This window comes from Temnothorax longispinosus, chromosome 1 (genome assembly GCF_030848805.1).
Source record: "Temnothorax longispinosus isolate EJ_2023e chromosome 1, Tlon_JGU_v1, whole genome shotgun sequence".
Classification (NCBI taxonomy): Eukaryota; Metazoa; Arthropoda; class Insecta; order Hymenoptera; family Formicidae; genus Temnothorax; species Temnothorax longispinosus.
The window spans coordinates 27,062,369-27,077,215 of NC_092358.1; the positions used below are offsets into that span (position 1 = coordinate 27,062,369).

At 43.2% G+C, this 14,847-nt stretch overlaps 1 protein-coding gene across 2 annotated transcripts; it reads right to left on the minus strand.

Annotated features, from left to right (window-relative positions):
• Positions 1–500: 500 nt before the first annotated feature.
• On the minus strand, positions 501–14,455 carry Msx (homeobox protein H17). 2 transcript variants are annotated; one of them, XM_071793881.1, is made up of 4 exons: positions 13,891–14,455; positions 12,141–13,796; positions 4,492–4,688; positions 501–2,298 (listed from the first exon to the last, which is right to left on the minus strand). In XM_071793881.1, the coding sequence occupies exons 2-4, from the start codon at positions 13,150–13,152 to the stop codon at positions 2,053–2,055; spliced, it is 1,455 nt and encodes a 484-aa protein (XP_071649982.1). In that variant the 5' UTR covers positions 13,153–13,796; positions 13,891–14,455; the 3' UTR covers positions 501–2,052. The 2 variants fall into 2 exon arrangements, with proteins under 2 accessions (XP_071649982.1, XP_071649974.1); XM_071793873.1 differs by having other exon boundaries at positions 12,141–14,455.
• Positions 14,456–14,847: the final 392 nt, after the last annotated feature.

Consider the following 14,847-nt stretch of genomic DNA (forward strand, 5'->3'; position numbering starts at 1 on the left):
CTTCTCCTCGATAAATCAGCGCGCCGCCCAGGCTTAAGACTTAATTAAAAATTTAGTCAAAAACCAATTAGCAGCCACGGCGGATTAACATATTTCTAATTATCTGGCGGACACTTTCGGCCGCTTTATCGACTACTTGCCATATATGAAGCCGACCTGTCGATGACTGTGCGATACATGCGATCGCGACGGGCCAAATCCTCCGCGCGCATTTTTTTAAATCCTTTTTCGTCCTGCCTCAGTATGATGCCTTATTTGAGAAGTTACGCTCGATCAATTGCGTCATTGTATTATTTGCAAATTAGTTAATCGCGAAAACCTTTTTGGATTGGTAATGTCGATTCCTTTGCTGATTCTTTCAGGGAAACTGTTTTTAATGCATTTTTTTTGTTAACTTTAAAAACTTAAAAAATAAACCAAATTTTTGTTTTACAGTTTATTTATGTGCAATAGAATTTGTTAATGTTTCACCGAGGGTTGAAAGATCGACGGAAGAAACGTAAATACTGAAATCTTTTATTTTGCTATAATATACTTCCATGGATAAATTATCATCTTACATTTATACAAGGCGCATAGGTACGTCTAGAACCACGCCACATTCGTAACGTTAGCTTTTTACTGTCTATGAGCGATTCCGTCTCCCTCGATTCACAATCAACACAAGCTGATACATAATTTACACGCACTTGCCCCTCGCCTTCTTGCATAGAAAAAAAATTCAACAAGTCTGAAAGACATCGAGATTATCTGAGCTACGAACTGTGTAATTCCCAATGAAGATCAATAGGTTCGTTCTTTACTTGTGGCAGCTATTAGACACGTCACTGATGTCTCTGATGCAAAATGTAACTAAAATTTTGAGGTTTAAAAAAAAAGATTTCTGATATAAACGAATAGATTGAATATGATTGTGAGAATTACTTTTAGAGAAACGACTATTACATTTGGCTTCGACGTTAACTATTTCTCTTTTAATGCTCTCAGACTCGGAACTGTTTAAACGTACCTCGCACATTCATGTCGCTGCACTCTCTCGACCGGTCCACATTAAAAACACACCCATGAACGAACGTTTGCTAGGTCCAGCGCGGTCCAAATCGTTAAGCTAACTTTTGAACGCTCGTTTTTCGCGATTTCCTCTTCTTGAGGGTATAGCGTCCTGTACACGTGTGTATATACATACGTACACCCATAGTTATCGTACGAACGCGTATCTATTTACACTATGTACACTCGTGCTTTTTCTTGAGATCAAAGTTTCGCGCGCCTCTCGAGGCGCCGATATATATTATATTCCATCGTCCCGAGAAAATTACGTGACGATGTCTCTTCAAGCTACGGGTCTCTCGAACGATAGCTTCGGACTTCACGTAGTGAAATTCAGATTATATGTACCCCTCTGGAGATAAGCCGTCCGGATTAACGCGCGAGTATCGCCACAGAGCCACTCCTATAGCCAATTTCGACTTCCAATGTTAAGTGGATCCCAATATCCTCGGTACCGGTAGAAGATTGGATAATTAAAGTCGGGCGGAAGGTGGACTAATAAATAAGAGCAGCCGCAGAACTTTCAGGCAGTTTTTCTTCTTCGCGTGAAAGAAAGATCACTTAAATTCCATTTTACGGATCTATTACTGATTACTTTATTAGACTACTTTTGGTCTTTCAGTTGTTGGAGTTCTTGGAATCTTGAATTCTAAAATTTCTAGTCTCTGCTCTCTTGAATCTCCAGTTCGCAAATTTTCGATCTTTTTAGCTTTCAAATGTTTGAGTTCTTGAATGTTTCGATCACTTCGCAAATCCTCGCTTTTCTCCAGTTCCTAATTCTCAGATGGTTCTCCATTGTGGTTCTCCAGATTGTTAAACTCCCAGAGTTTGGATTCTCCCTCAGATTCTTGAAATAAAAACGTGCAGGTTTATGTTTCTATGAATCCTTGCCAACTCTTAGACTCTGCGTCATAGGATCCTCAATTTGTGAGCAGGTTGGGTCTTCAGAGACATCAAAAATGACTTTGAATTACACGCGTATTATATCTTGGCATGTCATTATTAAGGTCGGTGTCCAGGCGGCCCCATGAACATGGCCGCTGCTGCCGCGGCATGGGTGTGCCTAGCCATGGCAGCTGCAATGAAGGGAGGTACTCCTGGAGCACCAGGCGGGCCCACCCCGGAGAACATTAACCCCGATCCAAAGCTGGGGTGCAGCAAGGGCCTCGCGGATAGTCTTAACTTCTCTATTTCCGCCTCCTGAAGTCGCTTCGCCTTGGCTCTTCGGTTTTGAAACCAGATCTTCACCTGGAACATAATAGTGTTCTCGATTAGAGCAATAGCGAACGAACTAATACTATACAAAAACTTGTCTGTATATCGCTTAATTCCTCAAGTATCTTTCGGATGATGATGATTAGTTTAACACATGTAATAATACAAGTTTTAAACTTTTATAACATTAGCGATAATATGAAGTCTCTTCGGAGAGTCGATATTTTAAAAAACAAGTTAAGATTCTTGTTATGCATTACGATAACAATCGCAACATTATTCGATTTTTTTTACTACAATAAAAGCTGAAAATAGATCCAAAATAGCCATGTAAAAATTTACTCGGTGAGACCGAGTCTTTTTTTCACATTATTCAAGTCGTTAAAAGTATTGGCTTGTAAGGCATTAAATAACGTGAGAAAACGGTAAATTCTACCGTCATGTTGCATTATACCACGCGACACGCCCGCAAACATTACATAAGTGCCATTATTGGTCGACGTCGCGTTTAACACCAGCGGTTGAAGATTTACAATCGGCAAATAGCACATTCAAACCGCGCGAGCTACTGTAAACGCTTGAGAATCTACAATTAATAAAATTACGCAATAAATTTATTAATCAACGCATCGCTGGGCGACCGAGAACGTAATAAAGATTCGGGAAATAAAGATTTTCTGCGTAAAATGGCACGCGAGTCGTTTAGCGCGTCGTTAGACAAAACAGCCGATGGAACGCCAGTTTCGAGCAGGAAATTATCGACGTATCGAGAAATCCTCGACGTCATAAGACATGCCTAACACTCGAGTTTATCGGACAAATGTGTAGGGTCAACACTAAATCGTGTTTAATTGTTATTTACACAGTTCGAATCGCGTCGTTTGCGCAGCTGTCGCTTTGAATCGACGGCTAATTTGCGGCATTTTCGGCACGAGGACGGGAGTATGGGGATTCCGAAATTATTCTGCATCGATGGAGCTTTTAACGAACGCTTATTTTCAGCAATATGCATGAATGGGATAATCATAGTGCACTCAGACGTTCTATAGAAGACAGAATATCAAGAATTAATATTCAGGAATATCGCTAATATGCTTTAAAAACATCCCGATTTTAACAGATGCTTTCGAATTACTCGGGACGACTCACGTGTCCAACTAAATTAACTTTACGTAACCAAGCTTCGTTATAAATTGAAAGTTAAATATTTCGGCTAAGTTAAGCCTAAGAATGGAGACAGAATGTAACATCAAAATTGTAAATGAATTCATGCATAATGTACGAATTAAAATTGATTCCGGGATAAGTGTTCAATAAATACGGAAGAGTTCCAATCAATCTATGTTTCCCTCTCGCCTTCATGAGAGAACAAAATAATAAGTTACTTGGTGTGATCACGGGAATGGATATCGCCACGGCGCGCGTGTCACGATTTGAATTGTAGACATACCTCTTTGTCCAAGGTGAATAATGAGAGAGAAGAGAGCGCGACCGAAGGAACGGTTTGGCGACTTAAAGGACACGAGAAGATGGCAGGGTAATCGTAGCTTATCTAAGCAAATGAATGCGACGTAGCTTCATTTCGACTGATGCATTGTAACGAATGCGCAAAGTGTATCTTAGCACGCTAACCGACGCGATAATAGCCTACTCTGTTACACACGTGGCGCAAAGAATCACGATAGTCCAAAGTGAGAAGAGCACTTTGAGAAGAGCAGATGTTATAGCAATATAATATTCATGAAAGATATTTTTGCAATTAACCGTTACCTCGAGCGTAAAGATGTACCTATAAATATTAATTTGCGGCACAAAAGTAGTACTTTTCGTCTTAAAAGCATGCTAATGTCATTGGTTTATCATCGTTTAATAAAATGGATATAAATATGTAGACGATTCTAACAATTTTTATCAATGTGCTCGTTAATCGAAGAATGCCCCACATTTGATCCTACATCTGTGTATATTTCTTATTTTTGCTAAATTTATTTATATTATATTGGATAACAAGTATAAAATACATTTTTCCCATTTCACGTTACATACGGTCGATTTATTCTAATTTACTACGCGGCGCTCTTATAATTAGCTTTAAATAAAATTCATGATTATTAATCTATTTCTCAGTGTACATTCTGAACATGTGCCACTGGGGATCGTTACATAAAATGAGTTACTTTTTCAATTCTAAGAGAGCTAATTGCTCAACCGTCTCCGGCGTCTCACCTGCGTTTCCGTGAGGTGAAGAGACGACGAGAACTCCGCTCTTTCGGCTATCGTTAGGTACTGTTTTTCGCGAAACTTTTTCTCGAGCGATAACAGCTGCTGCGTCGTGAACGGCGTTCTCGGCTTCCGGTTCGGTTTGTGCTTCCTGAGAGTGCATCTGACCGGGCCTGGTCCGGGTCCCGGTAATCTTAAGTCCCCTGAAATCAAAGAGAAGACGTGCGTTCTGATAGGGTTAGACTTCCTATCCCTTCGCGTGAATAATTTTAATATAAATAAATTGTGATGGCGTGTTGTAATAAACTCTAATTTACTTCAGAAAAATGCAATATTAAAGTAGGCATTGTTGCAAAAATATTTAGAGATCTGATTTTCAAGGAAAAACTCAAGATTTCTATTAGAAAATCATTTAGCATCGCCCGCTCTCGTTTCGAATTGATCCGAACCGCTATTTTCCTCTCGTCAAAAAGAGAAGAGATGGGGATTAAAATAGCATTACTTTGCTACGCACCACTCTGCTATCTGCATCATTAGAGAGAGAGATACGTTAATAATAATATACGCGGACATTTGTATTAGTGCTATTAAAACGCCAGTCCACCATCTTCGTGCACTCATCGAATGATAATTAACCTCGGATGTGCAACGTTAGTCGTTAATTTACGAGCACGCAGCGACGTCTCGGCAAGACGCGTTTTCATAGGTTTCGCATGATGAAGCGATTACGGTCTCACGGTTACGGGGAGGAGGGGGGGAAGGAGAGGGCGCAAATTAAATCATAAAAAATAAATCGCGCTCGAATGCTCAGCGAACGGCGCCTAATTATCGACCCATCATCCCGGTCTCGTGCATCCGGCGCGCATGATTATCATCGACCGTCGTTGTTTACGATCGGCTCATGTGCATGCAATTAGTTGGTACTGCGTAAAGTTTCGCCACCTCTCTACGGTAGCGCGATTGCACATCGACAGCATATTCGCGATTCGCGCACCTTGTCATTCGTCCGTAAATCCACTTTAAACTGACCACTTCGTTAAAATTTACTTGAAAATAAAAGCTGAAGAATAACATGTATCCTGTACGAAGTAAAAATATGTGCAGGAGCGAGGGCTTACGATAACGTGCTACGAACGTGTTTCTTTTTCTTTTACGTTAGACCGCGATAATTAATAACGTGAGAGAGAGAGAGAGAGACGCGTATTTTAAAAGCGACGTACAAGAGACTAAATGAAGTATTGACATCTCTTAAAAAATCGCAGTGGGCTTGCCAATAACTCTTCTTAGCGCCCGCACGCATTCTACAATTAGACATATTATTTCCCTATAACACACGCCACACTATCTCGCGCCGCATTCAAAATAAGCGACTCGTATGAGAGGAAGAGTAATTGATATCTCCGTGGAAGCGACCCTATAACGTCGGCCAGATGCGAAGTTACATCGAACGCGACTCCGTACGGCGGCTATAACACCGGTGCCGGCTACACCGGTGAAAAAGTGTTTTCGACATCCAGCACGACGAAACGATGACGATTTCGCGACGCGGCGAGGAGGGACGCGCGTGGATTCCGTGCGCTAATTAACGTTCGACCGGGTACAAAAAAGGCACGGGCCGCCGACATTGTCGACCGGATCAGTCGAGACACCGGTATCACGTCTCCCATTCTGGTTGCACCGCCGCAGTTCCCCGTTTCGCGTGTCGCCGCTGGGGAAGCCTAGCGGGTTCACGCACGTAACCGATCAATATGTTCTCCCGGGAGGCTAATTAATTTCTGCTAATTAAATACCTATCCGGGCGAATCCAAAGTCGGGCGGATCTACCCACCACTGTACTTTCCTTTGCGTTTAAGGACGTCTTATGTGGGTCGTGACAACGCATGGCGCGATTCTTTACCAAACGCGCCACTAATTGCACATTGTTGCCTTTCGGTGACATTCTGTTTTCGTATTAACATAACGGTGCTAGAAATTTGCATCACGCTAGCTAATGGATTATTAATGGCAGTTAACACTCGAGTTACTACAATGTTGTTTGCTTGTCCTAGAGGGAAGACGGTCCTAAGGTATTCTACCGTGAGTAAAGTGACCGCGATACGCGCGTTCGAGGTTGCAAAAGGAGATGCGTAAGAAAGACGCCGCGAATCCGCGCGCGCCACAAGACAATCTGTCGTTACGTGTCGATGTCGCATCCATTCATGCGGTAATACAGCGATTTCATGTCGCTCGTCGAAGTTTAGCCATGCCGCGCACGTAACCGATCAATATGTTCTTCTTGACTGCTAATTAATTTCTGTTAATTACCCGATCGCTGAAACACGCACGCGAACGGTTACATCGCCGTAACGGCCGCTGTCGTCCCTGATAGGGACACAATCCGTTCGCTTTCCATGCTGTAAATTTTTCGGACTATGTACGGTTAAATGTACGACGATAAAGAATTGATCCGGATCGTTGCTGAATATATTGGCGTCAACTCAGCCTAAAGATAGAGCCTTCGTGTGTGGCTGAGAATCGCTGAAATTACTGCATGTATTAAAATCACGAGTTTTAAATTAAAATTTTAATATTTAATTATATTGAATTATAATGATATAATACATATTACGTTAAACTAATATAACGTAAAGCTTAATTGAAATTTATTCTAAGATTAATATAATAAAATCAGATCTTTGATATGTTACGTGCGCGGGCATACAATTCACGCAAACATTTTTATGAGATGCGAAATCTCAGAAAGCAATTGCAATCGTTACGCAACCGCTGCACTACTTTCATCAACGGATACTGAATTTTCGGGGATGCTGAGGAGAGACGGCGTTAGCCAGGCAGACGGGCGTCGCGTCGGACCGCTGGAACGACCGAGGCGGGTAATTACGTCCATGGAATGATGAATCGTCCGAAATATTTTGTAGAACATCATTGGACGCGGGGCGGGCGTCGTTAATTCATTCCTGCGCGCGCAATCCAGATAAATGCGTGCGGGCAGCGGCGTTCGAGCGTTATAAATGACGTCCGTATTCATAATTTTCGTAAGCCGCCGCCCAGCGACGGGCCCCGGGATTATCGGTTGTATACGAGCCCCGTATTGCATCCCTTCCCCCCCCCCTCCTGGCATAACTGTCAGTTGTGAACAGTTAATGGAAATGGGCTAATAAGCTTTTCACTGTCTAATTTTTCAGAAACGACTTTTGTGACCAGAAGATATGATATTTTGTGGAGGTATTCCGTTCGGAGAGCGACGTATTTACACTGTTAAATATTAAAGGATGAAATTTAAACCAATACCTTGAGTTAAATAATACTTAACTCAAATATTTTGTCATTTTTAACTACCATGTGTGTCCAAATTTATTATTTTAACTTCATTGGTTTAGTTAAATTAACATTGTTTTACTTAAATTAACGACATGTTGAGAAGGAACAGTGGCGACTTATAGGAATATTGAATAATGATAAAAAAAATGACTTAAATTGAGTATTACGAATTTAACAGTGTATTTTGTTACGAAAATCATTAAAGAATGTCTTATAAAGCTCAATTATTCAATTTTAAAGATTACTACTTATAAAGACAAGACTTTTAAGTAGAATACAAATCGCTTAATTTAATTTAGAACAATATTTTTAAAATTTACTCTACTTCTCCTAAAATATCACTTTTATTGTACATTATAGAAATGCTCATCTGCGACAAAAATTGTTACAGTTAGTTTCAAATTTCTCTGTGAAATAAATACGATTACATATTGACGCGCGATTAATTGTATATAATGAGTAAATGTTGACTTTTCTCGCGTCATTCGGAGCTTCTTATTGAAAGTACCGAGGACTAACAAAAGACGTGATAATTAACCGAGTTTTCCTGTGAGTGAACAATCATCCCGGGGCAAAAGCAACAATGTCGCGACTGCGATAATGCGCGATTGCAATAACGGCGCATACCGAGCTGCTCCGGCATTCGTTTCTAAGTGCCGGTATAATTGGTGTCGCGCACCAATAGCGGAAAGAAAACGAGGAAGACAAATCGTATAAGAGGAGCGCGGGGCGGGCCGAGGGGCGAATGGTTTGTCGTTATCGTTCGCAAAAAGTTTCGCCGAGCGACGTCGCACAGGAAGCTGAATGCGCTACACCAAACTTAACAGGCCACTTTAACAAGAGCAGTTTTTACCGGGCGCCTCTTGAATGCATTATGGATGTCGTGAGTTATATATGACTCTATCATGTCGAACTGATCGCGCGATTCGCCCGGATGGCACGCAGGCCGATCATCACATCCCCTTTTCCCACTTTTCGTTTTCTATATAGGCAGCGTAAACAATATGAAAAACACGATATGGAAAATAAGCGCGCGAAATAGTCGCTCTTACGCATTCTCATCAATTTCGCTATTGTATCTTCCTGTTGTCCCCTCGCGATTTGCTGTCAATACAGTTTTACATCGAGCGTTATATTTTGAGCCGGATTTTATTACGGTTGACACAAATGACGTAAATGCATTTCATTCAATTATGCCACTTTGAGAGATACAGGGGTCTATGCAGCCGGCTTTTATGCGTTCCCATTAGTTGCGGGATCGCGTGTCTTTCCAATATTCTCTCGTTCTCCGGTTACCATTCATGCCGCTTTATATCGAGTGTTATAAGTGTTGCTTTCAATTATGTTACTTTAAAAGATAAGGTGACGCACATAACTAGCTCTTGTACGTTTATATCGGTTTTATGCTTGCGTGTTTTCTTAATATTCTCCCTTTTCCGATTTCGCTCCATATATATTACATTAATTGTTCAATTATATCAATTGTTTAATTATGTATTTGAAAAATAAGGAACATTGCTGAAAAATTTCTCCAAGGTTCTTTATTAATTTTCTTTTATCATCACTCGATCGCAAGATTTATTTTATTGTTCGCGGAATTATGGAAAAACTTTGCAGATTTTTTATTATCCACAATTGTAAAAATTTATCGCAATTTTTCGAAGATATTAAAATAATCATGATTCATTCTTTGAAGATGACCCCTTTGCCGTTCTCGTTAAATGTCCTAGCAGTAAATAACGTCGCGAATTTCGAAGTTCCTGCGAGCGAAATTATATCCGCGCGTAACGAGGAACGCACGCGCCGTTTCCGAGAAAGAAATCTCTAAAACCATTACGGAATTCCTGGCGAGCATAAAAGTTGACGCGCGAATAGTGAGGCCAGGTACGAGGAGCACTCTCGTCCTCCTCGTCCTTTGCAGCCGAGCGACTACTCGAGCACTTGAGGCGGAGTACTCGCCGAAGAGAGCCACGATGTACGATTAGCCCATTGCGCGAGAGGTGTCGGTTACACCTTAATGAGGTATTACTTTAATTGTCCATTAGGAATGGACTCAATGTAGTAATGTTCGCCAAGTCCTTCACTCACACGACAACACGAGTCTTTACACTTCAATGTCTTTCTCCATTAGATGAATTCTTCCACTCGCTTAAACAAATGGTAATGACTACGATTGTGGAAGAACTAATAATGAACCACCGTGCATTGTCATTGTCAATCGATGTCGCATTCCGATCGCAAAACATATTCTCGATTGATTTGAGCATTTTGTCGTGTTTTACGTGAAATAAATATAACTCAGTCACAAAAAAGAGCGTATATATCATTCCAATTCGTATCTTGTTTACAGCAATCGAATTTCTTCAGGCAACCGCTAATCGCGCGAGATAAGAGAGAGCGAGCGAGCGAGCTCCCAGTCGGTAATTAATAAATCGCAACTAATTCTCTCGTTTAAGTCATCGTAAATTATTTATCAGCGAAGTATTCTCAAGCAGTAGCGGCGTCTAATTATCGCGACGTGGAGCCGCCACGGCTTTCCTTCTCGATTTATTAGCCAATTACAATCCATATATCCGCCACCGGTCATGAAACAAGATCTGTATCTCCGTACGGCTGATCACTTTTGTACCTGTCTCGAGAATCGCGGTTTCTCCTTCCTCATTAGGCAATTACGTCGAGTTTTATCTCGTCGAGCGCGATTTTTCGCTCGCGTTACTCTGTGGTCACTCCTGCTCCCATCACACCAGAGGCGATGGAAAACACTTCCCGTCGTCGCTTTGTAAGCGCCGATCGTGCGTCCTAATAGCCTAGATATACGACGATCGAGCCCGACGCGCCGATCGTGCACGTTTCAGGGAACCGATCGCGAGCCGTAACACGGACTCGAGTTCCGCATTGACGTTTGTGGAATAGACTCGGGAAAGAATCTGCGAAACAGTCGAGTTGCAATCCTGTCCGGAAGTCGACATCGACGAGTAGAAGGAAAATTGCGGCTTTACCCGGTTGCACGCGTAAGTAAAGTGCACTCGATAAGTGAACGATGCTAACTCTTACAGTTCTTGGAACTAACGGCTAATGTACGCCCATAATAATTCGACGTCCACAGATACTGCTGAACGGCATTAAAAAGCATTTGACAATATTGTATATGATAAAAGTAGCAATATCAATGTAAGACGAAATGAATTTTGTATGCCGCGATGCCGTATGGCAAGAAACGCAAGATTTTCTTAACTAATCAATTCATAACTACAATAGCGTTCTATTAATTGCAAAAGCTATAAATTAATTTAATTTAAATAAAACGGAAATAAAATACTTCCGATATTCCCACTAAACAAAAATGTATTGCATTATTTATTGGTCTATATGAAAACGCGTGATAATTTAAAACTGTATATAGCTATCGTGAATTTTACCATTTATTTAAATTAATAGCATGATACGTTGTACAAGTCTTATCCTAAAGGTCATACGATTACAGAATCAGATTTTATAGAATATAGAATTATATACTGAATATAAGAATGCAACAAATCATTTAAATCAATGATTTAATCAAATTGCGGACTGAATTGATATTGGCACGAACATCCATGTCTTTAGTTAATGGCTGCGATAAATTTAAACATGATATGTGTTCGTCGAAATATAAATATTTATCTCTTGAATTTGCATCACGTTTAAGGTATATCATTAGTCTCGTTATGCCCGTTAAATCTTTCCGCTCGAGAAGAAATCGTCAGGGCAAGAGATATCGTGTCGATCGTGATGGTAGTTTTAAGGCCTTAGCTTTAAGCTTCAATTGCGATGAAGGTAAACCGGAGTACGAGAGCGAATTCTTTGGCACGTAAGACCGATAATGCCCGCCTACTCGCGTGATCCACGGCACTAATGCAGAGCATTATGAGTCTGCGTGTCATGTATTAACGGTTGCATTAAGAGAGTTTGCGTTTTCCATCTGATTGCCGACATTGTATCTGGCAAGATCACAAGGTAAAAGGCAAACACAACGAAACTACCCTCGTCTATACGCGGAAGGTTCTTTTTAAAGTTTTCAGGCGTTACTTTATTTCAGAGAAAATTCTTCCGCGGATAATTATTACAATATTACAATTACGACATTATGTTGAGAATAATAATTTTGATTCAATGTATCATCCACATCTTCTACGAGTTTTATTTAACATAATCTTCAGTGATACGAATAATAAAATATGAATATATTAACATAAAAATATAAAGTTTATGTTTATTTATTAGTACACATGACATTTTACACATTCTAAAATATGCTAATCGATCTTAAGCACGATGCTTTGTGTTAGTCTTACCGTTCGGGCTGGTGGGCCCACCGTGCGGCGTGTAAAGATGTCCATGAGGATTGTGCGGATGCGGGGGTGGGGGGAGCCACGCGAACCCCGCCAGAGAATGCGGAAATCCCGCGGGGTTCCAGCCGGGAGCGCCGGGTGCTCCGGCGAGATACGGCGGGCCCTGCGAGGGCCTTTGCACTCCGGGATGAATCGGCTGAGGCACTACCGGGCTGGACTTCTCCTCCTTCTCCTGGCTCGTCTCCAGGTCCCTCTCCAGCTCGCAGTCCGAGTCCATCACGTTTAGATCCTCAGAATGACCGACGCTTCTTATCTCATTGTCCTCGAGATCCAGATGATCCGTCGTACGGTCTCCTTCCAGCGAGCGATTCGCCTCGGAATCGCTACGATCGTCGAGGATCTCTCGTCTGCTCGCGGGCGACACGGATCTCGGATTGGTGATCCTGTCGATCCTCTCGTCCTCCTCCTGAATACGCTCCTGTTCTCGTTGGAGCATCGTCTCGCCGATTCCACTCGGCGAATTGGTCAGTCGGTCTCTCGGGTTCTCCTGGTCTATTCTGATGGGCGAGGACGACTTGTCGTGGCTCGTCCTGGAGAAATCCTTCACTGTGAGCATCTCCTGTCGTGCGGGCGGGTGATCTTGCTCGAGTCTGTTCGGGTGATGATGATGGTGATGATTTCCGAAGCCGGCGAGACCGTGGGGACTCAACCTGGCGAGTAGTTCTCTGCTCTGTAGTCTCTGCTGCTCCATCAGAAGCTCTCGATATCTCGCCTCCATCTCGATATTCTTTTCGGCGTCCATCCTGTCATCGTTGTCTCGCCTGGCCGCAAAGGTGCCGCCGGTGATGGCACTCTTCTTCGTGCCGCTCAGCAGGGCGTCGACGCTGAAGCTGATCTTGCCGCTTCGCGGCTTCAGATTCGAAGACGCTGATGTCGGAGTGGCCATGTCGACGTCCTCGCACAGATGATCGTTACCGGAACCCGGGCCCGTCACCACACCTTCGCCGTTGCTCATGCCGATTGCCAACGTGTCGGCCTCTCGGATTCTCGCGTCTCACAAGTCTCGAAATGCAACCAGCGATTCTTATCAATCTATCAAATTACACTCGACAGTCATCCAAAGATACGAATAGAAAGATCGTTCGGTCGCTTTCTTAGTTCCATGTTGGATCGTGTACCCAATGTCCTTTACACTACGATTTGAACAAAACTCCGAATAAGTAGCGTCGCACCTTAAAGTGTCAGCTGATAGTCGTCGCATTAGCTTCTCACGGACGTCAGTTAAAGAACGGTAGACGATCATATGTTGACGTGATCGAGCCGCAGAGCACTTTCAGGTGACGATCGGTCACATCGTGATTCGTAGACGACACCCGCTAACGTTGAGGAGACTCCAAGGCGCGACCCGCCGTCTCAATAAGTTTTGCGCTCCGTTATTCTTGGAATCCGCCGCATCGCCGCGGAATGACCCAGCCGACACGAGCGGATTCCCCCATTAGAGTCAGAAGAGTGTTCTTAAGGTATCAACATGATGACTCAACTCTTCTCACCTCTTAACTTTTATACTTTTTGCATCCTCGCCGACCCCGATATTATCATACGGCAATCTTCTTTTCGCGGTACTTTATAGTCCTTTCTCTCAGACAGCGTTTAACGGATCTGTATAAAAACATTTGAATGAAGCGTGCAGAATGGAATCTACGCTGTATAATACTGTCTTTGCGAGAGATGACGTGTTATGAATGAATCTTACGTTAACAGCTTCCGCTGTCATCTTACGTTTCGGATAATTGCGAACGATTATTCTAATCCGTCGCGTGTCGCGTGTCTAATATTCTAAAAGATTCTCCAGCATCGCGTTTCTCTCGTTCTAAACTCAGAGCCTTCTTCATGACATGATACACTTTGATGTTTTGTCTATTCCACCGTTAGATTATAAACGTTGATGTTCGCAATATACAGGATCTTCGGGAGCATAGCTCGGAAAAGTGCTGATTTCCAATGTCAACAAAGTCCGTCGTGCCATCAACGCCAAGGAATTGAGCGCGGGCAATCTCCTCCAACGCTCCTGGATTTCGACTGAGGCACTTGGTTTCTTTGTGCACCGACGACGCGGCCTCACGCGACCTAGACGATTTACCAAGACGGTCGAGCGCGTACTCCAGCTCGAGTCGCGCGACGGTGAGGACACAAGGTGGGAGTGCGGTGGTCGTCCCAAGAAAAGAAACGACCGTCAGCGATGGAGTACAAATGTAATCGGTTGTAATCTGTGTAATCTGCCGCGTGGTGACCGCCACTGCCGCGGAAACGGCACTGATTACCAGCTCGGCTGCACTCGCGGCGGAGAGCCCTGCCGGGGGGCTCTCCATTCTCCCTCTTTCTCTTTCTCTCACTGCATCTTTCTCTTTCTCTCTGTCTCTCTTTCCTCGTTCTCGGCGTCGCGGTGCCACCGCCGGGTGCGCGCCGCCCCCGCAGCGCTAGCAAAACCGGTACCGTGGCCTGGGCTCGACCAATACGCGCGAGCCGACGCACATCTCGGGCGTTTCGAGAATGGGCGTTCTTCGTGGTCGGACGTGGACCAATAGCGGACAACGAGGTGGATCGAAACCCTGTAGGGGAAACCCCCTTCTTCCGGTTCTCCAGGACCGCCAGATGGAGCTGGCTGCATCGTCCGATGCCGGAGAATGCCTCAAAGTGGTGGAGAACGCGG

Excerpts from the sequence above, each read along its gene's own strand:
- Msx (XM_071793881.1), bottom strand. The coding sequence starts at position 13,152 with ATGAGCAACGGCGAAGGTGTGGTGACGGGCCCGGGTTCCGGTAACGAT. Across the intron at positions 4,689-12,140 it reads TGGGCCCACCAGCCCGAACG|GGGACTTAAGATTACCGGGA; the intron begins GTAAGACTAACA and ends CTTTGATTTCAG. Across the intron at positions 2,299-4,491 it reads TTCACCTCACGGAAACGCAG|GTGAAGATCTGGTTTCAAAA; the intron begins GTGAGACGCCGG and ends ATTATGTTCCAG.